This window comes from Hemitrygon akajei, chromosome 6, assembly GCF_048418815.1.
Source record: "Hemitrygon akajei chromosome 6, sHemAka1.3, whole genome shotgun sequence".
NCBI classification, from domain to species: domain Eukaryota; kingdom Metazoa; phylum Chordata; class Chondrichthyes; order Myliobatiformes; family Dasyatidae; genus Hemitrygon; species Hemitrygon akajei.
The window spans coordinates 89,790,721-89,818,485 of NC_133129.1; the positions used below are offsets into that span (position 1 = coordinate 89,790,721).

The window sequence follows — 27,765 nt, forward strand, 5'->3', positions numbered from 1 at the left end:
CCTGCTGTGACATCTTTTTCTTTCTTTCTGTGTAGCTCTCCGGTGCCCGCCGAACAGTCACTACCAGCCCTGTGCCTCAGCCTGTCCAGCCACCTGCCTCGAGCCTCGTCCTCAGCTCTGTGACCAGCCGTGTGCCGAGGGCTGTCAGTGCGACAAAGGCTTTGTTCAGAGCGGAGACCAGTGTGTCCCGAGAAATCAGTGCGGCTGTATGTACAATGGAACCTATTACCAGGTAACGTCCAAGCAAAACCACAGGCCATTCTAAAATGGATTATACAATCTTTGTTATAAATCCCTTGTGTTCATGAAACAAACTTCTTAGATATCTTGATTCCTTGTCTTTCCCATTCTGAAGTCCACAATCAATTCTTACATGTGCTTGTGTTGCTTTTAAGTTCTTACAAATCATCCGTTCAATCTCTTATGCTCTGCATTCCAGAGGATGTGAAAGATGTTACAAAAATGAAAGCTCATCTTGTCTGTCAGATGGAACTCCCTTCTCTACACCTCACCACTTGTGTATCTTTTGCTAGGCCTCATAACAAAGAACCAAAAAACACAGAGTGGATCTGTTCAAAAGCAAGGAGAAGACAGACAGACATACTTTATTGATCCCGAGGGAAATTGGGTTTCGTTACAGCCGCACCAACCAAGAATAGTGTAGAAATATAGCAATATAAAACCATAAATAATTAAAGAATAATAAGTTAATCATGCCAAGTGGAAATAAGTCCAGGACCAGACTATTGGCTCAGGGTGTCTGACACTCCGAGGGAGGAGTTGTAAAGTTTGATGGCCACAGGCAGGAATGACTTCCTATGATGCTCAGTGTTACATCTCGGTGGAATGAGCCTCTGGCTGAATGTACTCCTGTGCCTAACCAGTACATTATGGAGTGGATGGGAGTCATTGTCCAAGATGGCATGCAACTTAGACAGCATCCTCTTTTCAGACACCACCATCAGAGAGTCCAGTTCCACCCCCACAACATCATTGGCCTTACGAATGAGTTTGTTGATTCTGTTGGTGTCTGCTACCCTCAGCCTGCTGCCCCAGCACACAACAGCAAACATGATAGCACTGGCCACCACAGCCTCGTAGAACATCCTCAGCGTCGTCCCGCAGATGTTAAAGGACCTCAGTCTCCTCAGGAAATAGAGACGGCTCTGGCCCTTCTTGTAGACAGCCTCAGTGTTCTTTGACCAGACCAGTTTATTGTCAATTCGTATCCCCAGGTATTTGTAATCCTCCACCATGTCCACACTGACCCCCTTGGATGGAAACAGGGGTCACCGGTGCCTTAGCCCTCCTCAGGTCCACCACCAGCTCCTTAGTCTTTTTCACATTAAGCTGTAGATGATTCTGCTCACACCATGTGACAAAGTTTCACACTGTAGCCCTGTACTCAGCCTCATCTCCCTTGCTGATGCATCCATCTATGGCAGAGTCATCAGAAAACTTCTGAAGATGGCAAGACTCTGTGCCATAGTTGAAGTCCGAGGTGTAGATGGTGAAGAGAAAGGGAGACAGGACAGTCCCCTGTGAAGCCCCAATGCTGCTGACCACTCTGTCTGACACACAGTGTTGCAAGCGCACATACTGTGGTCTGCCAGTCAGGTAATCAATAATCCATGACACCAGGGAAGCATCCACCTGCATCACTGTCAGCTTCTCACCCAGCAGAGCAGGGCGGATGGTGTTGAACACACTGGAGAAGTCAAAAAACGTGACCCTCACAGTGCTCGCCGGCTTGTCCAGGTGGGCGTAGACACATTTCAGCAGGTAGACGATGGCATCCTCAACTCCTAGTCGGGGCTGGTAGGCGAATTGGAGGGGGTCTAAGTGTGGCCTAACCATAGGCCGGAGCTGCTCTAGAACAAGTCTCTCCAGGGTCTTCATGATGCGGGAGGTCAATGTCACCGGTCTGTAGTCATTGGAGCCACTGGGGCACGGCGTCTTTGATACAGGAACGAGGCAGGACGTCTTCCACAGCACAGGAACCCTCTGGAGACTCAAGCTCAGGTTGAAGACATGGTGAAGTACTCCACATAGCTGGGGGGCACAGGCTTTGAGCACCCTGGGGCTGACACCATCCGGGCCTGCAGCCTTGCTTGGGTGGAGACGTTTCAGCTGTCTTCTCACCTGTTCAGCTGTGAAGCCCACTGTGATGGTTTCAGATGTCTGAGGGGTGTAGTCACGAGAGCAGGGTGGGGGGCTGTGAGGAGGGGAGAGTGGAGTATGTGTTGGTTGGGGGCCGACAGCAGATGAATCATGTGGGGGATGGGTAGGGGCCACAGTGTCAAATCTGTTGAAGAACAGGTTAAGTTTGTTGACCCTGTCCACACTGCCTTCAGCTCCTCTGTTGCTAGTTTGCCGGAACCCAGTGATGGTCCTCATCCCACTCCAGACCTCTCTCATGTTGTTCTGCTGGAGTTTCCACTCAAGCTTCCTCCTATACCTGTCTTTAACCTCCCTGATCTTGGCTTTCTGGTCCCTCTGTATTGTCCTCAACTCTTCCCTATTTCCATCTCTAAACGCCCTCTTTTTAGCATTCAGGATGTCCTTAATGTCCTTTGTTACCCATAGCTCCTCCACTCCTCATGGATGGCAACAGGCTGCTGATTTACAGCTTACAAAGTTCATTTTTTATACAGTTTTTCAGGTTATTCTTTGACTGTTATCTGTTCTGGTAGTCAGTTCCTCCACTTAACAGCTGCAGTATTCAAGGTCACGCAGTATATCAACCTCCCCTTAGTTACACAATGAACAATGATCAGGACATTACATGCCTCCTGCCACAGACACACTTAACTTACAGCAAAACACTCTGAGATTATACAGGTTCCATGTTGTCACATTGCAAAATTAAATACATCAAAAATCTCAAAGTTTCAAAAATATTTCCCCATTTCTCTTTGTGTTTCCAGCCTGGGGACGTGATCTGGTCTGAGGCCTGTAACCAGGTGTGTAAGTGCCTGTCTAGCAACAACGTCCAGTGCACAGACACCAGCTGTGACCCCGACGAGTACTGTGACAACAAGGGTGGTGTCCAGGGCTGTTATCCTAAAGGTAAAGTATGTCTGGACCAGATGGATCCTGAAAGAGGTAGCTGAAGATATTGTGCAGAAATTAATAGAGACTCTTCAAGATTCACTAGATTCTGGAATAGTTCTGGTGGATTGGGAAATTGCAAATGTCACTACCCTCTATAAGAAGGTAAGAGGCATTATAGGTCAGTTAGCCTGACTTCAATTCTTGGCAAGATTTAAGAATCCATCATTAAGGATGAATTTTGGGGTACTTGGAGGCACATGATAAAATAGGCCAAAGTCAGCATGGTTTCCTTAAGGTAATATCTTGCCTGATAAATCTGTTGGAATTCTTTGAAGAAACAACAGGCAGACTAGACAACGGAGAGTCAGAACATGTTGTTTACTTGGATTTTCTGAAGGCCTTTGAAAAGGTGCCACACATGAGGCTGCTAAACAAGATATCCTTACACACAATGGGCTGGGGAGCTCAGCAGGTCAGGCAGCATCTATGAATGGAAATAAGCAGTCAATGTTTCAGGCCAAGGCCCTTCATCAGCACTGGATAGGAAGGGGAAATGTCAGAGTAAGAAGGTGGGGGGTGGGAAGGAAGAAGTACAAGGTGGCAGGTGATAGGTGAAAGCAGGAGAAGGGGAGGTGTGAAGTAAAGAGCTGGGAAGTGGATTGGTGAAAGAGATAAAGGACTGGAGAAGGGGAAACCTGATAGGATTGGACAGAAGGCCATGGAAGAAAGGGAAGGAAAGGAACACTAGAGGGAGGTGATGAGCAGGGAAGGAAAGAAAGTGTGAAATGGAAACAAGAATGGGGAATGTGAAGGAGAGGAGGGTGGGTAATTACTGGAAGTTTGAGAAGTCAATATTCATGCCATCAGTTTGGAGGCTACCCAGAAGGAATGTAAGGTGTTGCTCCTCCAAACTGAGTGTGCCCTTATCGTGGCAGTAGAGAAGGCATGGACTGACATGCTGGAATGGGAATGGGATGTAGAATTGAAATGAGTGACCACTGGGAAATCCTGCTTTTTGTAGCGGATGGAGTGAAGGTGCTTGACTATGCAGTCTCCCAATCTACATTGGATCTCACCAATAATCAGTACAGGAAGCCACACCAGGAGCACTGGGTACAGTAGATGATCCCAACAGACTCAACGGTGAAGTGTCGCCTCACCTGGAAGGACTGTTTGGGTCCCTGAATGATAGTGAGGGAGGAGGTGCAGCGGCAGATGTGGCACTTGTCCCGCTTGCAAGGATAAGTGCCAGGAGAGAGATCAGTGGGAAGGGATGAGTGGACAAGGGAACTGCATAGGGAGTGAACTATAAGAGCCCTTTTTATTACAGGAAAGATACTAGCACAGATACTAGAGATTGGCTGATTGGCAGGAGGCAAAAATAAAGGGGGCCTTTTTTGTTGACTACTACTGAATAGTGGTGTTCTGCCAGAGTTGGAGTTGGGTCTTCTACTTTTCATATTATACAATAATGAACTGGATGTTGGAATTGATAGCTTTGTGGCCAAGTTGGTGGATGATACAAAGATAGACGGAGGGACAGGTAGTGCTGAAGAAGCAGAGTCTGCAAAAGGACTTGGACAGATTAGAAGAATGGACAAAGAAGTGGAAGGTGGAATACAGTGTAGGGAAGAGCTTGGTTATGCACTTTGGGAGAGAGAATGAAGGGCTAGATTATTTTCTAAATGAGGAGCAATTTCAGAAATTGGAAGTGCTGTGGAATTTGTGAGCCCTAGTTCAGGATGCCCTAAGGATTAACTTGCAGGTTAAGTCAATGGTGAGGAAAGCAAATGAAATGTTAGCATTCATTTCCAAGGGACTAGAATATTATAAAAGCAAGAATCTAAGGCTGAGGGATAGGTAAGAGCACATTTGGAGCATTGGGAGCAGTTTTCAGCCATATATCTTAAGAAATGATGTCCTAGCATTGGGAAGGGTCCAGAGATATTATCCCAGGAACTAAAGGGTTAATGTATGAAGCGTGCTTGATGGCTCTGGGATCAAGCTCTTGATGGCTTGGTGGATCTCATTGAAATCTACTGAATATTGAAAGACCTGGATGGACTGGATTTGGAGAGTATGTTTCCAATAGTGGGAGAGTCTAGGACCGGGGGCACAGCCTCAGAATTCCAAGTAAAAGTATATTTTATTATCAAAGTACATTCATGTCACTCTGAGATTCATTTTCTTGAGGGCATACTGAAAAAATCTATGGAATAATAACCATAACAGAATCAATAAAAGACCACCCAACCACAAAATAAGATAGAGATCTCGGGAAACCCCTAGAGAAGACAGAGTTTAATTGGAGCCCTGGCTAGAAAAGCAGACGTGGAGACGATACTAGGGGAGTCTAGAACCAGAGGGTACAGACTCAGAATAGAAGGATGTCTCTATAGAACAGAGATGAGGAGGAGTTTCTTTAGGCAGAGGGTGGTGAATCTGTGGAATTCATTACCCCAGACAGCTGTGGAGGACAAAACAGAGGATATACTAAAGTGGAGGTTGCTAGGTTCTTGATTAGTAAGGGTGTCAGAGGTTACAGGGAGAAGGCAGGAGAATGGGGTTGAGGGAGATAAATCAGCCATGATTGAGTGGCAGAGCAGACCCAGTGGGCTGAATGGCCTAATTCTTCTCCAATGTCTTGAGGTCTTTATGGATCAGGTTTAATCCTTCTGTTTTCTCCTGGTTTCCATTCTGTCAGGTGCCCAATGCCCAACCACCTCCAATGTCGCTACGGTAACGTTTCTACTACTGGAAGTGTTTTTGTGTGAACCTCATTTACCTTGTTCCCTTTCTGTCTCCCCCCAAGACTCGTCCACCTGCACCGCATCCGGAGACCCCCACTACACCTCCTTCGACAAGAGGAAATTCAACTTCCAGGGCAACTGTACTTATGTGTTGGCCAAGCCCTGCAACTCCAGCCTGACTCCGTTCACCGTGTACACGGCCAACGAGCATCGCAATGGAGTGAAGACAGTGTCATATGTTAAAGCAGTTTATGTCAGCGTCTACGGCATCACCGTGTCAATACTCAGGAACAGGGCCGTCCAGGTGAGTGGAGCTGGTGTTTAATTTTCCCATTAATGGTTGGTACCACTGGGACTAATGACTCACAATCAGAATGAGGTTTATTATCACTGACCTATTTCATGAACTTTGTTGCTTTGTGGCAGCAGTATGGTGACACAGAAATTACACTCAGTTACTGCAAATGAATAGTGTAAAAGAGGAATAGTGAGGTAGTGTTCATGAGTTCACGAATCATTCAAAAATCGATGGTGGAGGGGAAGATGTGTTGGGTCAGGTGACTGAAGGATGAGTCTGATAATGTTGGGTTGGGTGACGGGTCTGACAGTGTTGGGTCAGGTGACAGGTCTGATACTGGTGTGTCCAATGCAGATAAAGGGGTTCACAATTGGCTCCTCCCTTCTATCTGCTCTTCCACTGTCACCTCCTCTCCTCCCAGCATGGGCACCACACTCCACCATCCACTCGCATTCAACAGTTGAAGGAATGCTTGTGCTGAATGGCTCTGCCAGCTTTCCCCTTCTGCTGTCTTCCAGGTGGACGGAGAGCCTGTGACCGTTCCCATCCACCCGCTCCCCGGAGTCACCATCACACCTTCTGGCAAGCACGTGGTGCTGCAAACTGACTTCGGCCTGACCGTGCGCTACGATGGCAGGCACCATGTTGACGTGAAAGTTCCCAGCGAGTAAGTAAGCAAGTGGTACGGGCAAGGGAGCATCTCACTATGTGATCCTCCATCATTCACTGACCATTGTGTGTCTTATTCATTGCCTCTGTGGGACATTCTTCAGGACCCATTAGGTGCCCACTGTGACTGTGCCTACACCTTAGCCTCACCCAGTACCTTTTCCCCTTCTGCATTACTGGTACACATGTGTAACATTCACCATACATTCCATGCACCAGAGGTGTTCCTACAAGAGGATGATCATCATTATCATTATCATGTGCCATGTCATATGACATGGGCGAGCATGGTCTTCCATCTCTCTTTAAACTGAGAAATTCTAATAAGCTTTTCAAAACTTTTGCCTCTCCATATCTCGAGTGTCACAAACTGTCAACCACGACTATTTCTTCCATCCAGTTTTTCCCGTCACTGCAAGATGTTCAAGCTTCTCTTTCCTCAGTACGTGCCATTTCCAGCTGCCATTTCCTAATTGATGATATCAGTTACTGCCCATTACACCACTGGTATGTAGGGCGGCAATGAAGGTCCACCATCTCTGTCTGTCCATACCATCACACTCAGGTGTGGAAGGATTCTTCATTGCTGTTTCAATAACAGTTTTGTTTGACCAGTCAGTGTCGTTTGCTCTGAGCTGAACCTCCAAACCTAGATGACCAGATGACCGGTGGACCACTCTTAGTCTGGCCTCTACCCTTTGACCTGTTCGGCATGGGTGACCCTACCAAGAGCCAAAGCACAAGGCCCTGACTCCAGCCAACATAGCTCTCCAGGCCCTTGAGACACACAAACCTCCAAACCCAACGACAAGGTTACGGTCATCTTGGAGGTGATGATGTCAGCTCTCTTCTTATTTGGCTTTTTGCATCTCTTCCTCATTTGTTACTCTGTCCTTCCATGATATTTTCATCATTCTTCCCAAAAACCACATTTCTGCAGCTTCAAAGTCTTCCCTCATTTTGCTTTAATATTCCAACATTTGCTTCCAAATGTTAGTTTGGAATGAGCCGCAAAACTCTGAGTTTCATATCCACAATAATGATAAACGCTCAAACGTGCATTTAGCAATCCCAAACCTCCCTCTAATGTCAGCCATCAGAGGTTACCACGCTCCCTACGTAATTCAGCTTCCATGTTTTTTTTATTGTTTTGCTGCCCTCTTTCAGTCTTTCAGTATTTCTTTCTTCTTTGTAACAACCATACATTCGGTCTTCTTGCAGTTGATGGGCAATCCTCTTTGCACTTTCTTCAATCACTTTATCAGTGTTTCTTGGAGCTTCTCCTTAGAAGTAGCTGTGTTGTCTGCGATAACCAAGATAATCACAGTGCGTTAATTGCATCTTCAAGTGTGATCATTCATCTGCCTACTCCTCTGTGCTCTGCTGCTTCGTATTAATCACAGGGTCTCCCACATGCTGACCGTAACCCACCCCAGGAGCTCAGCACAAAGCAATGCTACGTTCACACTTTGCTCCGCCCGTCATTGTGCTAGTCACGCCGCAGTCAATGGGCTCACTAGTGTTCATATGGCCCCATACTCGTTCTGTTTCTGCCCAGCTGCTGCTAGACCCAATTTCCAGACTCGGGCAGTGCCTCATACCTGGTGCTCATGCAGGCTTAGGGACCTCCACAATACCCATCCAATGTTGAACACCTCCCCTCACAGATTCCATGTTATCCTCCATGTCTCTCATGGCCCAGAACCACCCCTCATGCATCCCTTGAAAGTTACCCTTCTGATCTCATTCCTGTCTCCCTCTGCCTCTGTCCAGCTACTCCGGCCAGTTGTGCGGCCTGTGCGGTGACTACAATGGGATCCCCGGTGATGATTTCAGAACTCCCGAGGGACAGGTGGTGAAGGGAGTCAACGACTTCGGCAACAGTTGGAATGTGGACCAGAAGTAAGTGGGAAATGTCAGCACAGATGACCTACAGTGTTTGGGTTGATCAGATGTGTTTACTATCAGGAGAACTTTGCCTGCAGGCAAGTCTCCACAGGAGGCAACTCTTCTTCCAACCCAACCATCAACCACTCGAGGTGCACGTTTTCCAAACTATTTCCCGTCTCTACAGCCTTTCCTCGGTGAACCTCCTGAAGGGTTGTAGAGATTCCTAGGATAATTTATTCAACGTCAGTCTTGATTTTTGTGTAACCCTGCATCAATCCTATGAGAAGTTTATCATGGTTACAAGATTCACTACTTTATTAATCAGTTATGTGGCCTTGACATTGTTCAAAATTATGTGCTATTGGAATTTTTAAGCTAGATAGTATTAATGGTTGAGTGTCAGGGTGGAGATATGTCTCTACCAAAGGAGGTGTAAAGTGCTCCTTCCCTCTGCTAACCTGCAGGTCACCCTTGGGCAAGGTGTAGCCACTGCTTAGCCCCACCCCCACCCCCAGAACAGGGTCCCATGAAGCCATGGGAGCAGGTGGTGGATGGTTGTATGAGCAGCCGGTGCAGATCACAAGTCCTGGTTATGCGACCACTGACACCGGTCAGATAATCTCTAAAGAGTAGTGATAATGACTGGGGTCACCCGTCTTGTAAAGACACTGCCCAGAAGAAGGCAATGGCAAACCACTTCTGTAGAAAAATGTGCCCAGGAAAGTCATGGTACGGAAAGACCACAATCTTTTCTGGTGTCTCCTCTCCTGGATGCTGCTGCAGTGGCATAGTGTGGCATCCATGTTGCGTTGGGGGCTGTACCCTCCATTGGTGCTGCCCTCTAGTGTCCAATTGGTGGAATGACAAGCTGGATTTTGTGTGTGTGTGTTTGTCTATATATTTTTTTTGCATGGCTGTACGTATGCTTGCTTTCTTGAATGTGCTGTATATGTTTTGCACCTTGGTCCCAAAGGAACGCTATTTCATTCATCTGTATTTATGTATGGTTGAATGATAATTAAAAATGAATATGATTTGATTTTGACCATCAATGTAATACGACATGGCACCTGATGAAAATGAATATTATTGCATTCCTTTACTGCCACAATATGAGAATTCAACCACCAAGAAATAGATTTGTTCTGGACAGCCAGCAACTTTTAGCCACGGCAGAAATAGCTGATGTGAAAGGGCACAATTTAAAGTTGATCGGAAGAAAGTATAGAGAGGATGTTAGAGGTAGGAATTTTATGCAGAGTGATGGGCATATGGAATTTACTGCCAGGGATGGTGGTAAAGGCAGATACATTGGAGACATTTAGGAGAGTCTTAGATAAGGACATGAATGAGAGAAAAATAGAGGCACAAGTGAGGGAAGGGTTAAGATTGATCTTGGAGTAGGTTAAAATGTAAGCACAATATGGGCTGAAAGGTCTGTTCTGGTCCATATTCTATGTTCTAAAAGCATGCCATTGGATTTGAATAAAGAATTAAAATGGAGCCTGTGGTTTCTGTCTAGAGTGAGGCTTGATCCCTCCACAATCCAGCTCAGAATCAGATTGGCAGTCAAATATCCTAAAGCTCATTACCTTCTTCACGTTAGTGGAAGTGAATAAGCTAATAGATCAGATTTATTTTCCGGGGTTAACCCTTAGCTTCTCACTGGAGACTCCCATGAATGGAGAAGAAATTATCAATGCAAAGCAGAGGTTTGGCTGGTCCCAGAGCTGAGTAGTTTGTCAAACCAAATGATGGATGTGCCTTCTGGGGCAAAAGATTTCTGAAGAAACTGGAGTTGAAGAATAAAAGTGAGCTTTTGATGAGGAATTAGGAAAAGCCGCCTTTCTCTGAGACTGCTAACATTGGGGAACTCACTACCTCAGGATATCATCAGCACGGTAGAGTACCCAATTTCAATTCCCACTGCTGCCTGTAAGGAGTTTGTACACTCTTCCCATGACCACGTTGGTTTCTTCCGAGTGCTCCAGTTTCTTCCCACAGTCCAAAGACATATCAGTTGGTAGGTTAATTGGTCATTGTCAATTGTCCCATGATTAGGTTCAGATTAAATCAGGGGTACTAGGTGGTGCGGCTCAAAAGGCTGGATGGGCCTATTCCGGGCTGTATCCCAATAAATAAGTAAGTAAATCTTTATGTGTGTGTTGTTTGACATGGGTGGTCATGGTCTTTCATTGACCATGTTCTTGCCAAATTTTTCTATGGAAGTGGTTTGCCATTGCCTTCTTCTGGACAGTGTCCTTACAGGACGGGTGACCCCAGCCATTATCAATACTCTTCAGAGATTGTCTGCCTGGCGTCAGGCCTTGTGATGTGCACCGGCTACTCATACGGCCATCCACCACCTGCCCCCATGGCTTCACATGGCCCAGATCAGGAGGGGTTAAGCAGTTGCCACATCTTGCAGAGGGAGGGAGCACCTTACACCACAGGATACACTGAGTCAAAAAAGTAGCTTTGAAAGAAAGACCTGTAAAGAATGCAATGGACAAAGTTGTTGAAGGATCTGCAGATAGAGTGTGACCAAGCATGGAATGAGTCTTGTGTGCAATATTAACATAACACTCAGTAGCTAGACTTTTAGATATGTTTTGTGTTCTACGCCAGTGATTTTCAGGTAGTATTAACTTGTGTTTTTCTTTCTCCCTCATTTCCATTTTGTCAGCTGCACTCTGACAGACACCGACGTGATCCCACAGTGTTCTGAAGCCGACCTTGAAAAGTACAAAGGGCCCTCCTATTGCGGGATACTGTTAGATCATTTTGGCCCATTTGTTGCTTGTCACTACAAGATCGACCCCATGGTGCGTATAACAGAATTGTCTCTTACTTTCTACAGTTATGTTCTTTTCTAAAGGTACACCATTGTCATTGATAAGATCATGGGTGAAAAACATTCAGCTCCTATGTTCATCACTTGAGGGCTTGCCCATCATTATGTGAACCACTTATGACTCTTATTGGTCAGAATTTGGTCAAATCAGTGGATGTGAATGAATCAAGGACAATGGAAGTAGACGGACCAATTGCCTTTGTTCTTCCCATGAGGTCAAAGGAATGGAGGCTGCCATTTTCTGAAGCTGCTCTGCATCTTCCATGTTGTAAACTGGTTTTGCTTGGGTGAGTGGGCAGATACTTGGCAGATGGTGTTTAATGTGAATAAGTGTGAGGCTATCCACTTTGGGAGTAAGAACAGGAAGGCAGATTATTATCTGAACGGTGTAGAGTTGGGTAAGGGAGAAATACAAAGAGATCTCGGAGTCCTTGTTCATCAGTCACTGAAGGTGAATGAGCAAGTGCAGCAGGCAGTGAAGAAGGCTAATTGAATGTTGGCCTTTATTACAAAGGGAATTGAGTACAAGAGCAAGGAAGTCCTCTTGCACCAGAGCCCTGGTGAGACCACACCTGGAGTATTGTGTACAGTTTTGGTCTCCAGGGTTAAGGAAGGACATCCTGGCTGTAGAGGAAGTGCAGCGTAGATTCACAAGGTTAATTCCTGGGATGTCTGGACTGTCTTACGCAGAGAGGTTAGAGAGAATGGGCTTGTACACGCTGGAATTGAGATTGAGAGGGGATCTGATTGAAACATATAAGATTATTAAGGGATTGGACAAGATAGAGGCAGGAAATATGTTCCAGATGCTGGGAGAGTCCAGTACCAGAGGGCATGGTTTGAGAATAAGGGGTAGGTCATTTAGGACAGAGTTAAGGAAAAACTACTTCTCCCAGAGAGTTGTGGGGGTCTGGAATGCACTGCCTCGGAAGGTAGTGGAGGCCAATTCTCTGGATGCTTTCAAGAAAGAGCTAGATAGGTATCTTATGGATAGGGGAATCAAGGGATATGGGGACAAGGCAGGAACTGGGTATTGATAGTAATTGATCAGCCATGATCTCAAAATGGCGGTGCAGGCTCGAAGGGCCGAATGGTCTACTTCTGCACCTATTGTCTATTGTCTAAAGTAGACTCAATAATGCTCCTCCAGGTAATATGCTAGACTAGAGATAATTTCCAAATGAGAAGTTATTTGTGAGGTGTGCTTTGGTATGATATAACATGCAGGTTTGTGAGTGGTGGGGTCTGTATCTGCCCTAAGTGATTAAATCTGGTTACTGGTGAAGTAAATGATTTAGAACAAAGAGCCATAAGTTACCAGTTGTCAATTGCGGAAGAAGGGCAATAAATGGACGCTGGCCAGGACCAGTGCCAGTAAGAAAGTGACATAGTCAATCGGATGACCCACAGCCAACAAGACTGAAATGTAACATTCGAACTGGTAAGGAAAGTGTATAAAAGCAGTGGCAACTTTCCAGAGACCAACCATTGGGGTTGTGGAGTACCCCATGGACACACAGAGATTGGATCTGGACCATGAGGAACACCTGGCCAGCGTAGACCCCTCTTTAGGTATTACCTTTTCTATTCTTTGACTGTTCATGGAGAGGTCAGGAAAACTTAGTAGGTGTGCACACAGGTATTTGGTTGTGTAAATTCACGTGCACTTCTGTTGAGACAATGAAGGTAGTTGTCAGTAAATACTCTCTCTGCCTAACTGATCGTATGACTATGGGGTAGATCCTTGCAACACTCTTGAGGCCCAGTTCATTGTTGAGAGCATCTAATGTAGGCTGGCACTGAAAAGGAGTACGCATTTGACAGAGATTCTGTCATTACATGAGACATCTAACTCTGATGTGCCTCTTAGCTGTAGGGGTGGAACAAAATGTTCCCACTACCATCAGAATAACAAATGGGAAAAGGAATTCACCTCACTAACCGGTGTGGACTGTTCCTCCCTCAGCAAATACCATAAGACCATAAAACATAGTGGCAGAATGGGTCGTTCAGCCCATCGAGTCTGCTCTGCCATTTCACCATGGCTGATCCATTTCCCTCTCAACTCCATTCTCCTGCCTACTCTCCGTAACCTTTCAGGCCCTGGCTAATCAAACTCCAGCTTAAATGCACCCGATGACCTTGCCTCAGGAGTCATCTATGGCAATGAATTCCACAGATCTGCCACCTCTTTGGCTAAAGAAATTCCTCCTCATCACTGGATGTCCCTTTTTCCTGAAGCTGTAACCTCTGGTCCTAGACTCCCCCCCCCCCCCCCCTCCCACCATAGGAAATAGCCTCTCCACATCCATTCTATCCAGGCCTTTTAACATTGGGTAGGTTTCAATAAGACTCCACCCTCACCATTCTTCTAAATTCCAGCGCGTACTAAAATTTAGACCCTACAGACCTACAGACCTGCAGGCCTACAGGCCTACGGACCCTACAGGCCTAGAACCTTCAGTCACTGCTCCTATGATAACTCTTTCGTTTCTGGAACCTTTCTCATGACTCTCCTCTGAACCCTCTCCAATGTCAGCACATCTTAGATAAAGGGCCCAAAACTGCTCACAATGCTCCAAGTGAGCCCTCATCAGTGTCCTATAAAGCCTCAACATTACATTCTTGCTTTTATATTCTAGTCCTCTTGAAACATTGCATTTGCCTTTCTCACCACTGACTCAATCTGCAAGTTAACCTTTAGGGAATTCTGCACAGGGACTCGCAAGTCATTTTGCACCTCGGATTTTTTAATTTTCTCCCCATTTAGAAAATAGTCTATGCTTTTATTCCTATTACCAAAGTGCATAACCATATACTTCCCAACACTGTATTCAATTTGTCACTTCTTTCCGCATTCTCCTAATCTGTCTAACTCTTTCTGCAGCCTCCCTACTTCTTCTAAACTACCTGCCCCTCCACCTATCTTTGTATTGTACATAAACTTGCCACAAAGCCATCAATTCCATCAGCCAGATCATTAACATGTGACATGAAAAAGTGGTCCCAACCAACTCCTAAGGAACACCACTAGTCACCGGCAGCCAATCAGAAAAGGTCTGCAGCATTATGGGATCTCACTTTTAGCAGTGTAGCCATATTGGTTGCTACCTTAAGACAGTGATCATATCTCAGCGCTGTTAATGCTTCTCTACAATTTGAGTAGATTTACTCTGAATTTATACAGGGCACCATCATTTGTTCTTGTGACTTGACATTCAGCTTTCCTTTTTTATTCTGTTCTTCCCCCGTTATAACAAATTGGTGTCCAGACATTTTCACATCTTAACCTGTGCCGGATTTTCTGATCCTTAGGGTTCTTCCAGGAGTCAGACATGACAAGCAGTCTTAATTACAAGATTTTAACTTACTTGAGAGTACAAAGAAATAAATGCTAAGCAAACAAAATAAAGAGCTGAGAAACAATGCTAAGGGTATAGATGTGAAGACAAAGGAATAAAGAACCAAGATGGCGCCTCTGAAAATTCTATCACTCTTATAATAAGAGAAATTCCTTAGATGAAGAATAAACTACATAATAGGCCACTTAATTAAAACAATTACATCACATGTGTAATGTGCTAATACTTAACCAATGAAAAATAAGAAAGGTGATAAACCGTTAGCTGCTATACTGTTTTCTGCCAGTGAGGGGTGATGAACCACCACATACTGTGGAAAAATACACAAGTTTGTTATAAGTATAAATCTTATAATAAGTATTATTACTTAAAAAGCAATGGTTTTCAACACCTGTGATCCACTCCTCCCTCTCTCAGGCCTTCTTCAAGGACTGTGTGTATGACCTGTGTGCGATGAACGGCAACAAGCAGCAGCTGTGTGAAGCCATCGAGGCCTACGTCACCCAGTGTCAGCAACACAACGTCACCATTCAACCCTGGAGGAATGAAACCTTCTGCCGTAAGTAGTACAGACAGTGAACTCTAGACTTCCAGAGAGTATTATAGCTTTGGAGCTACGTGTCACTGCTGGCCATGAGACCTGTTTTTCTTTCTCCATAGCTCTCCAGTGCCCGTCGAACAGTCACTACCAGCCCTGTGCCTCAGCCTGTCCAGCCACCTGCCTCGAGCCTCGTCCTCAGCTCTGTGACCAGCCGTGTGCCGAGGGCTGTCAGTGCGACAAAGGCTTTGTTCAGAGCGGAGACAAGTGTGTCCTGAGAAATCAGTGCGGCTGTATGTACAATGGAACCTATTACCAGGTAACGAACAAGAAAAACTAAACTATCTCTGAAAGGATTTTACCATCTGTGTTATAAATCTTATAAAACCTCTCTTGAAAATGGTTCAGAGGAGGTTCATGAGAATGATTCCAGGAATGAAAAGGTTGTTATATGAGGAGGGTTTGATGACTCTGGGCCTGTACTCCCTGGAACTGAGAAGAATGAGGGGGGAATCTCACTGAAACTTATCAACTGTTGAAAGGCCTCAAAAGAGTGGAATATGGAGAGGATGTTTCCTAAGACCAGAGGACACAGCCTCAGAATAGAGAAATATCCATTTAGAATGGAGATGAGGAGGAATTTCTTTAGCCAGAGGGTGGTGAATCTGTGGAATGTGTTGCCACAGGCGGCTGTGGAGGCCAAGTTGTTGAGTATATTTAAGACAGAGGTTGATAGATTCTTGACTAGTCAGGGCATGAAGGGATACGGGGAGAAGGCAGGAGATTGTAGCCGAGAGGGAAAATAGATTAGCCATGATGAAATGGTGGAAGAGACTCGATGGGCTGAATGGCCTAGTGCTTCTCCTATATCTTATGGTCCTATGGCGGTCATAAAACAACCTCCCACTTGAATTTCAGTACAAATCATTTGCTTGAAATTTGTCTTCAGCAGAGTGAGTGCACTCCCCAGATGCCTGTCCAGTATATAATGTACCTGTAGATAACCAGTAATACTATCACTAAACAGGTCATCTTCAGAAACCCACTTTTCTACTTTCATATGGAATCCCAGATTTATTTGATTCCTCCAGTTCAGCAGCAATTCTTCAAAAAAATCCCTCCAAGAGGACCACAACCTTTTTGTAGGGCTTGGAAGCTTGTGTGCCTCACCACCAGAGATGGCGGGGGGGGGGGGGGGGGGAGCATTCATTGCTGCCCCAAACACCAGCAGTGTAACGGGCAGTAAATTTAAAAAAAACTCTCAATAAAATGTGTGTTTTCAGATCAGTCTCTGAGCAGTGTGAGATCTGATAAAGGTCTTTGAAATCATTAAATTTTTGAGTGGATGTAAAGTGTATCCACCTATGATGGGAGCTAAAGCAGAGGCTATCAGGTTTGGAAAACAAGGATGAAGGATTCGGGAATCCAAAGAGGAATAGACTGAGGGAGTTTAGTTGTGACCCTAACTGAGAAGGGTAGAGAAGCGTTCTGTTTTGTAACTTCAAAACATTAAACTAATTCGAAGGAAAACACGTGAGTCCAGGAATGCAGGTCTAACTTTGTCTTTACTTTAAACGAGGTGCGCACGTATCACGCAGTGGCGTTATTGAATTGACTTTATTTCTTACATCCTTCACATACATGAGTAAAAATCTTTATGTTACATCTCCATCTAAATGTGCCATGTGCAATCTTAGTAATTAATATATAATAAATAGAACAGTCAACGTAATATAGAGTACACTCAAATCAGTGTGAGTTCATCAGTCTGATAGCCTGGTGGAAGAAACTGTCCCAGAGCCTGTTGGTCCTGGCTTTTATGCTGCAGTACCACTTCCCAGATGGTAGCAGCTGGAATAGATTGAGGTTGGGATGACTTGGGTCCCCAATGATCTACGGGCCCTTTTTACACACCTGTCCTTGTAAATGTCCCGAATCATGGGAAGTTCACAACTACAGATGTGCTGGGCTGTCTGCACCACTCTCTGCAGAGTCCTGCGATTAAGGGAGGTACAGTTTCCATACCAGGCAGTGATGCAGCCAGTCAGGATACTCTCAATTGTGCCCCTTTAGAAAGTTCTAAGGATTTGGGGGCTCATGCCAAACTTCCTCAACCATCTGAGGTGAAAGAGGCACTGTTGTGCCTTTTTCACCACATATCTGCTGTGTCCAGACCACAAGAGGTCCTAGGTTATGTGGTTGCCTTCTCAGCCTCAGATCCATTGATGTTGATAGGGTTAACCTGTCTCCATTCCTCCTGTAATCCGCAACCAGCTCCTTTGTTTTGCAACATTGAGGGAGAGGTTGTTTTCTTGACACCACTGTGTCAGAGAGATGACTTCTTCCCTGTAGGCCACCTCGTTATTGTTTGAGAGTAGAGCAATCGGTGTAGTATCATTGGCAAATTTAATTAGCAGATTGGAGCTGTGGGTGGCAACACAGTCATGGGCATACAGGGAGTAAAGGAGGTGACAGTACGCAGCCCTGAGGGGCTCCTATATTGAGAGTCAGAGGGTTGGAGGTGAGGGAACCCACTCTTACAACCTGCTGGCGATCTGACAGGAAGACAGCATCCAGCTGCACAAGGCAGGGTCAAAGCCGAGGTCTTTGAGCTTCTTGTCGAGCTTCGATGGAACTATGGTGGTGAATGCTAAACTGTAGTCCAAGAACAGCATTCTCACATAAGCATCCTTCTTCTCCAGATGTGTAAGGACAGTATGTAGAGCAGTGGCTATTGTGTCGTCTGTCGATCAGTTGTGTAGGTAGGCGAATTGATGACATTTGCCATTCATGTATTTTTACATATAACCCATTATGAATTATTTAAAGGAACAGAGTTTAATCAAAAAAAATATATACACAAGATTTCTCAAATATTATTGAAATATTAACTACACAAGAAGGTTGTAATGCTAGGCTGACACAATGTAGAGCAAACAAAATGCTATTCCCTTTTCTCATTTCCTTCTTACTGCTTGCTATGCCACTGGCGTTTAGGGTAACAATGAAGGATCTCCATCTTTGGAGACCATGTCAGTAGCTTCTCCTCTGTTTTCACTACTGTCAATACTGCAAGTCCTGAGTGGAGACTCAGGAATACATCTGTAGAAGGAGTCTTCCTTGCTGTTTCCATAGCACTTTTTTTTTGACCAGTCAGTGCTGCTGGCTCTGAGCTGAACCCCTGAACTTAAAGGCCCTGTGGACCACTCTCATTCTGACCTCTGCCCTTTGACCTGTTTGGCATGGGTGACCCTACCAAGAGCCAAAGCATAAAGACCTGACTCCAGCCAACATAGCTGTCTGGGTTATTGAGGCACGCAAGTCCCCACACCACGACAAGGCTGCGGTCCTCTTGGAGATGAGTTCCTTCACCAAAATGCTATTTCCTTTTCTCAGTTCCTTCACCTCCACTGCTTCTGTTCCCAGAATGTGGCTTTCCAGGACATCAGAAATGTGTTCCTTCTTCAAAGACCATGCTTTCCCTTCCTCTATTATTGATGCTGCCCTCACCCACATCTCCTCCATTTCCTGAACATCCATGCTCACCCCATCCTCCTGCCACCTTAACAGTGATAGAATTCCTGTTATCATCACCTACCAACCCATGAGCCTCTGCATCCAACACATCATCTACCACAAATTCTGCCTGAGGGATCTACCACAAAACAAAACTTTACCTCCCCCCCCCCCCCCCCACCCCACCGGCTGCCTCCGAGATTCCCTTGTCCATTAGTCCTTCCAGGACTTGTACCTGTAAGCAGTCTCAGTGCCCATTCACCCCCTCCCCCACCTCCATTTTGGGTATCAAACAGTCCTTCCAGGTGAGGCAATACTTCACCTGCGAATCTGCTGGGGTTATCTATTGTGTCCAGTACTCTCAATGTGACCTCCTCTGCACTGGTGAGACCCTTTGTAAATTGGGGGACCACTTCGTCGAGCACCTCCTCTCCATCTGCCAAAAGCAGAACTTCCCAGTGGCCAAGCATTTCAATTCCTGTTCCCATTCCCGTTCCGACATGTCGGTCCATCATCTTCTCTTGTGCCAAGATGAGGCCACCCTCAGGGAGGAGGAGTAGCACTTGGTATTCTGTCTGGGTAGCCTGATGGCATGAATATCAATTACTCCTTCCATTTAAAAAAAATCCCTCCCCCCTTCTGTTCTCCAATCTGGCCTCTCGCCTCTCACTTGCAGATCACCTCCCCCTGGGTCACCTCCTCCTTCCCTTTCCTCCCATGGCCAACTCTCCTCTCCTATCAGATTCCCTCCTCTCCAGCCCTTGACCTTTCCCATCCACCGGGCTTTACCTATTGCCTTCCAGCTAGCCTCTTGCCCCTCCCCCTACTTTTTTATTCTGAGGTCTTCCCCCTTCCTTTTTAGTCCTGAAGAAGGGTCTCGGCCTAAAATGTTGACTGTTTACTCACTTCTATAGATGCTGCCTGATCCGCTGAGTTCCTCCAGCATTCTGTGTGCATTACAATGTAGTGCAGGAGGTTTTCCTGAAATTGAGCACGGTCTATTTATTTATTTATTTATTTATTGGGGTACAGCGTGGAGTAGGGCTTTCCGGCCCCTCGAGCTGCACTGCCCAACTCCCCCTGATTTAACCCTAGCCTAATCACAGGACAATTTACAATGACCAATTAACCTACCAACCAGTACATCTTCGGAATGTGGGAGGAAACCAGAGCACCCGGCCGCACAATCATGGGGAGGACATACAATCTCTCTACAGGCATCAGCGGGAAATGAACTTGGGTCACTGGTACTGTAAAGTATTGTGCTAGCCACTACACTAATCTGGCTAGGCTGTTCTGGCTTTGTTCACAGAAAATGTTAGAACATCTGTCTTGACCTAATATCGGATATCCAGAGGTTGTGAAATGCAGATTCTTCCTGCTTCTCAAATGGACCTCCCTTTTTCTTTACATACCCCACCTAATGTACATCTCTCTGTGTTTCCAGCCTGGGGATGTGATCTGGTCTGAGGCCTGTAACCAGGTGTGTAAGTGCCTGTCCAGCAACAACATCCAGTGCATGGACACCAGCTGTGGCCCTGACGAGTATTGTGACAACAAGGGTGGTGTCCAGGGCTGTTATCCTAAAGGTAAAGGGTCAGGGGTACTGGGTGAGGGATGGGGTTTAATCATTCTGTTCCCTCCCCTTTCCCATTCTGTCAGATGCCCCTCACATACATCAGTTTCAGTGTTGCTACACAACTCTTCTATGATTTCTTCAGTCAAAGGGTGGTGAGTGTGTGGAACGAACTGCCAGTGGAAGTGGTGGATGTTGGTTTAATTTCAATGCTTGAGAGAAATTTGGATAGGTGCATGGATGGGAGGGGTACGGAGGGCCATGGTACTGGTGCATGTATAGGCCGCATGTTCAAATCACATCAGGGTCACCAATGTAGGTTTTCACAAATAAAATAATGTGAGGCATTTCATGTTTAAGAAAAACTGTAACAACTTATTCATTGTACTCCAAACATTGAACACAATAAGCACAGTACCAGAATTTCACGTAATATGTCATCACATTAAACCAGCCCTTAAGGTGCACCCCAACTCAATGTGAATTATGTACATTTCCACCAGTTACATTACCCTACACAGGTCGATGGGACTAGGCAGATTTTTAGTCTGGAACAAACTAAATGGGCCTTGGGCCTGTTTTAGTGCTGTAGTGTTCTATGACTATGATAACAAGAGTGATGTCTAAGGCTATTGTTTTAAAGGTAAAGAAAATCTGAGGAAACCATGTTGGATTTAATAAGCATTTCCATCTTTTCATTTTCCTGCCATTCTGTAAGACACACTCAACTGTCTGTCAGTTCCAACATGTCTGAAGAAAGTCCTCTGCTGTTGGAAGTGTGAACATAACCCACCTCCCTCTGCCCATCTCCCCTCTCAGACTCGTCCACTTGCACCGCATCCGGAGACCCCCACTACACCTCCTTCGACAAGAGGAAGTTCAACTTCCAGGGCAACTGCACTTACATATTGGCCAAGCCCTGCAACTCCAGCCTGACTCCGTTCACTGTGTACACGGCCAACGAGCATCGCAATGGAGTGAAGACAGTGTCATATGTCAAAGCGGTTCATGTCAGCGTCTACGGCATCACCGTGTCAGTGCTCAGGAACAAGATTGTCCAGGTGAGGAAGTTTGCCTTTCCATCTTTGGCTTTATGGTATTGTGAATGGCAGTAGGCTTATGTATTGTGGCAGGGTGAGCGGATTAGTGGCTGTAGAGTAAAGGAGGAGATTAAAAGCTTGTTAAGTATCTTGGCTAGGTTGTAGCTTCCCTGAATTGAAAGCTGTTCTGAGCTTCAGGTCCTGCCTAGCTTTCCCAATTCCATGCCTTCTGTTCCGTTGTCACACTGCATCTTCAGATCCAAGCACAGGATCAACAAAATTAGGAATTTTCTTAATAAAATAGTTGAATTTTCAAAGTGTTGGATCACTCAGCCCAAACTTTACTAGGCAAAGATCAGGACAACTGAACCAATGAGGAGCTAGCACTGCCCCTTTAAATACACTCCAAGGAATGAAAGAATCTGTGCCCAGCTGATAAGACCCCTGACTAATTACAAGCTAACAAGTAACTATTCTAATCAGAGACTAAAGTCAAAGAATACTTAATTGGACACTTGTAAAGTCTCAGAGAAGTAATCAAGGACAACTACAACTTGAATGTAAACTAGAGAAGACCTAACAATAACACATACAAAAGCTCAAAACACAACATTGCAGATAATTGTAATTAATAAAACGCAGAGACTACAAAAAAAACTCATCAGCAAAAAACTCAGCCCTCAGAATACTCAACCAATGAACCGAGATCATAACACCCAAATCATGTTTGAGACCTGTGCCTCATCCAGGCACTATGCCTGTTCTGCATTCTGGCTAAATACCCACTTTACCTCGTCCGAAGGGATGTTTTCACTGACAGTCCCAAGATTTATGAAAATTCAACACAATAGATGGAAGCTACCATAACTGAAGAAACCCAATAGGAAATAAGACAGGCTGTCTTTGACTGCAGGGCAGCATTTACCCAAGGAGCCCTGGCAAAACTAAAATTTATGGGAAGCGTGAGAAATGGTCACACTTTGCACAAAATAAAATCTAACAGTTCAAAGGTTCTGTTTAATATCAGAGAATGTATACAGTATACAACCCGAAATTCTTACTCTTCACAGACATCCATGAAACAGAAGAAAACCCCAAAGGATAAATAACAGAAGAATGTTAGAACCCCAAAGCCCACTTCCCCCTCCCACACAAAAGCAGCAGTCCTCCCCACACGCCCTCTCCCCACCTGCCTCATCACCCCCACCACCTGCCATTCAAGTAATAGCAAAGCCCCCAAAGATACCATGATCGAGAGTCCATCAAAAACCACTTAACCCCAATATTCGATACCCCACCCTAACGAGGGAGAGAGAGGTATCACTCTTGCCACAGCAGCTTGCTGTTGGACTCCCCTCAACGTTACAGTCTGCAGTGTCGCTTTTTCGAGTTCCTGACAACTTGAGATCAGCAGCAACCTCTCGCTCTCACCACCAATGAAGTTAGTGAAGATCAGTTATCCAATCCATGAAAGTAATGGATATGCTGTGGAGGAGATAGTGCTGGACCCAAGCCATGTTCATCAATAACCTCCCTTCCCTCACCTAAGGTCTCTAAAGTGATGATGTCAGCTGATGATTGCACTGTTCAATCCCAGCTGTAATCCCTCAAGAAAATAAACCAGGCCATGGCGTCATGCAGCAAGATTCTCAAGCATGGGCTCCTATAAGAATCAAAGGTTCATTTATTCTCAAAGTGTGTATGCAGTATACAATTCTGAGATCCAGATAGCCAGGGAACAAAGAGAACCATCAACCCCACCCACCGCACAAAAAAGAATAGCCAGCCAGTCATCAACCCTCCAAACCCCCCCTTTCCCCCACACAAAATGGAACAAGAACATCGACCCCAAACCCACTCCCCTCACACAAAAAAATGAGAAAGAATGGGCAAAAACACAGAATGTAAAAAGCATAAGACTGAAAAAGTCCACAGACCATAAATCAGTGCATAAACACAGAACCTCAGAAACATCGCCCGACATCATCGACAGAGAGAGACACCACTGGAAGGCAGAGGCCTACCCTCCAGCCACTGTGATAGGCCGCCGCACAGACTCCTCCCTGGCAGCAGAGGGATCCCATCAGCAATCAAAAGGCAGGCAGTTGGCGCTGAACCCTCACTCACCTTCTGCGTTCGCCTGGAAGTTTCGATCTTCCTCAATGCTTTAATTGCCGAAAGTGGGCATCTAACATTCATGCCTCAAAAATGAAAGAAATAACAATCTTAACAACCACCCTACCCTTGTCATTCAATGATGGAGGTCAGCATTGTCCAGAAATCCAACTGCACCAGCCCCTGAACCACTGATCAAGCTCAGTATCCCTCATGAGCAGCTTGTCGCTTGATGTCAAAAGTCTATCCATCATCTTACCAGACACATGAAGAGTGTGGTGGAATAGGCTGCAGTTTACTCCTTCCAAACTGGGTGTCATGGTGGCACAACACTATTACAGCTCGGGGCATCGGAGTTCAGTTCCGACGTCATCTGTAAGGAGTCTGTACATCCTCCCCATAGAACAGGGGTTTTCTTAGGGTGTCCTGGTTTCCTCCCAACGTCCATAGGCATAGCAGTTGATAGGTTAATTGGCCCTTGCAAAATCATTTATTTATTTATTTGTTTGTTTTATTGGGATACAGCCCTGCAAGCCACATCGTCCAGCAACCCCTGATTTAACCCTAGCCTAATCCCAGGACAATTTGCAATACTGATTAATGTACGCCTTTGGAATGTGTGAGGAAACCGGAGCACCCAAAGGAAATTCACGCGGTCACAGGAAGAACGTACAAACTCCTTACGGGCAGCAGAGGGAATTGAACCCAGGTCACCTGTACTGTAAAGCATTGTGATTGTCCTGTGATTAGGCAAGGGTTAAATGGCTATAAGCACTAGAGGGGCCCACTTTTTGAAAAAAATAGGTAAATGAGTGAATTAATGAGTGAACTAACCTTTGTTTTGCTTGCCTCAGGTTGATGGAAAGACGGTGACTGTTCCTCATCACCCTGACATCAGACTGTCAGTCAAATTATCCGGCAAGCACATTATCATAGAGACAGACTTTGGTCTGACTGTGAGATATGATGGCAGGCACCACGCAGAAGTTAAGGTTCTGAGAAGGTGGGTACATTCCATTTGAAAATGAGGGGCATGGAGTTGGAGGGTTACAGATTTATGTCCATTCTGTTAATTCTAAGTACCACTGTACCACTGATGTTCTTAAGGAATGGTTCATTCATTATGTGCCATGTCATATGATGTGGCTACTCATGGCAAATTTTTCTATAGAAGTGGTTTGCCATTGGCTTCTTCTGGGCAGTGTCTTTACAAGACGGGTGATCCCAGTCATTATCAATACTGGGACTTGTGATATGACCCAGCTGCTCATATGACCATCCACCACCTGCTCCCATGACCCTGATCAGGGGCTAAACAGGTGCCACACCTTGCCCAAGAGTGACGTGCAAGCTAGTGGAGGGAAGGAGCGTCTTACACCTCCTTTGGTAGAGACGTATCTCCACCCTGCCACCCTTCTTAAGGGATAACAAGAAATAAAAACAAAAAACAGGAAGGAAACATAAAGAAAAACAGAAATGAAATATTCTGCAGATGCTGGAAATCCTGTCAGACAGCAGGTCTGAAGATGGGTCTGGGCCAAAAACATTGACTGTTTATTCCTCTCTATAGATGCTGCTTTATGTTATGAGTTCCTCCAGTATTTGTGTGTGTTAAAGGGAATTAAGTTGTTGATAGTGGGTGTAGGGCAAATCAGAGTTTTCCACAGAAGTTGCCTAACCTGCTGAGTTCCTCCAACATGTGTGCTCTGAAGATCCAGTATCTGCAGTTTCTTGTGTTTATGAGTTTTACGGTAAACAGTTTGGGCCATTACATTGGGTGGTGTGGCATGAGTCAATGTTACACTGAGGGATGTGGGACATATTGCAATGTTGGAAAGTGTATGGTCATGCACCGAGGTGGAAGAAATAAATGGGCAGACTATTGTTTAGATGGGAAGAGAATTCACAATGCAGAGATGCAAAGGAACTTGGGAGACTTTGTGCAGGATACACTGGAGGTTAACCTCCAGGTGGAGTCAGTGGTGAAGAAGGTGAATGCAATGTCGGCATTTATTTTTTGAGGCATAGAATATAAGAGCAGGGATGTGATGTTGAGGCTCTATAAGGCACTCATGATACCACACTTGGAGTATTGTGTGCAGTTTTGGGCTCCTTAATTTAGAAAGGATATACTGACATTGGACAAAGTTCAGAGAAAATTCACAATAATGATTCTAGGAATGAAAAGGTTACCGTATGAGGAACGTCTGGCAGCTCTTTGGCTGTATTCCCTGGAGTTCAGGAGAATGAGGGGGGATCTCAGAAACATTCTGAATGTTAAAAGGCCTGAACAGTTTAGATATGGCAAAATTATTTCCCATGGTAGGGGAGTCTAGGACAAGTGGTCACGACTTCAGGATTGAAGGACGTCCACTTAGAACAGAGATGCGGAGAAATTAGTCAGAGGGTGGTAAATCTGTGGAATTTGTTGCCATGAGCAGCTGTGAGGCCAAGTCATTGGGTGCATTTAAGGCAGAGATAGATAGGCTCTTGATTATCCAGGGCATCCAAGTGTATGGGGAGAAGGCAGCGGACTGGGGATGACTGGAAGAATTGGATCAGCCCTTGACTGAATGGCGGAACAGACTCAGGCCGAATGGTTATTTCTGCTCCTATATCTTCTGGTCTTATGTTGCTCCTCCAACCTGAGTGTGGCTTCATCATGGCAGTAGAGGAGGCCATGGACTAACATGTCAGAATGTGAAATGGAATTAAAATGGGTGGCCACTGGGAGATCCTGCTTTTTCTGGCATTCAGAGCGTAGGTGCTCAGTAAAGTGGTCTTCCAATCTACATTGAGTCTCACCGATACATAGGATGCCACCCCGGGAGCACCGGATATAGTAGATGATCCCAACAGACTCGCAGGTGAAGTGTCTTCTCCCCTGGAAGGACTGTTCGGGGTCTTGAAGGGTAGTGAGGGAGAAGATGTAGGGGCAGGTGTAGCACTTGTTCCGCTTGCAAGTGCCAGGAGGGAGATCAGTGGGGAGGGACGAACAGACAAGGGAGTGATCCCTGTGGAAAGTATGAACTGGGGGAAGTGAAAAATGTGCTTGCTGATGGGATCTCATCAGAGATGGCAGAAGTTACAGAGAATTGAATGCAGTGGGAGAAGCAGTGAATTGAATGTGCATATAGATGGTACAAATCGAGAAGCTTGAAAATGGATCTGGAAGGTACAAGATAGCAGCAAAGACATGTTTCCAGGAAGGATATGTGGCTGTAGTAGTGGGTTTGGGTGAGCACATGTTCGAAGAGTAGGAGGGCAGTAGAGATCAGAGAGGGGGAGCAGTGAGAGAGTGTTTCATTGAACTCCTATCGAAGGGAAGATTTAAACTTCTTCAGGATAGGCAGCCCTGGAAGAGACTTCGCAGTAATGCAATCACAAATAAATCCAAACATCACACACAAAATGCTGGGAATATCAAAACTCTTCTCCATAGAAGCTGCACGGCCTGCCAAGTTCCTCCAGGGAGAAGGGAGAAGCACTTGGCTGTTTTGGATTTCCAGCATCTGCAGATTTTCTCTTGTTTGTGAGGGGTTAGCACTGCCCCTTTAAATACACTCCAGGCCACCAAAGAATCTGCTGATAAGGCCCCAGACTAATTACAAGCTAACAAGTAACTATTCTCACAAGAGTCCAAGGATATTTAATTGGACACCTGCAGTCTTGAAGAATGAATTGGAAGTAATCAAGGACAATTGCAACTTAAATGTAATTAATAACAAAAACACACAAGAAAAACAAAATGCAACAATACAGACAATAAAACACTGAGAATACAAAAAAATCCAACAGCAAAAAATTTAGACCCCTCAGTATAATCTACCGACTACCCGAGGTCGTGACAGTCATGTTACATATTAGACCTTACATGAAAAGATGTGGGGTAAATTAAAATAGCAGTGCTAGGGTTAAGGTGTGTTCTGCAGCTATACTATTTTAAAGGGCCTGGGTAGATCTAAGAGTGTTACAGTGAGGAGCACAGGTAGCTTAGTTTTAGTGAAGGGTGCATGATAATGTAATGATGTGTTGAGGGTGTAGGAATTGAATTTATTCTCAGTTTCAAAATTCAAAGTCAATTTATTGTCAAAGTACATAAA

The 27,765-nt window shown here is 45.3% G+C and overlaps 1 protein-coding gene across 3 annotated transcripts in view; it reads left to right on the forward strand.

Annotated features, from left to right (window-relative positions):
* The window catches only part of LOC140729243 (IgGFc-binding protein-like), a 225,277-nt gene that overhangs the window by 101,871 nt on the left and 95,641 nt on the right, over positions 1–27,765 (forward strand). For 2 of the 3 annotated variants that reach the window (XM_073048805.1, XM_073048806.1), the window contains 6 exons: positions 11,348–11,486; positions 15,295–15,436; positions 15,538–15,734; positions 20,379–20,520; positions 21,327–21,568; positions 24,517–24,665. In XM_073048805.1, coding sequence (XP_072904906.1) covers positions 11,348–11,486; positions 15,295–15,436; positions 15,538–15,734; positions 20,379–20,520; positions 21,327–21,568; positions 24,517–24,665 — 1,011 coding nt within the window. Of the gene's footprint in view, positions 1–35; positions 233–2,927; positions 3,070–5,866; positions 6,109–6,620; positions 6,770–8,544; positions 8,674–11,347; positions 11,487–15,294; positions 15,437–15,537; positions 15,735–20,378; positions 20,521–21,326; positions 21,569–24,516; positions 24,666–27,765 lie in introns of all 3 variants that reach the window. The other variant, XM_073048804.1, reaches the window with a different exon arrangement.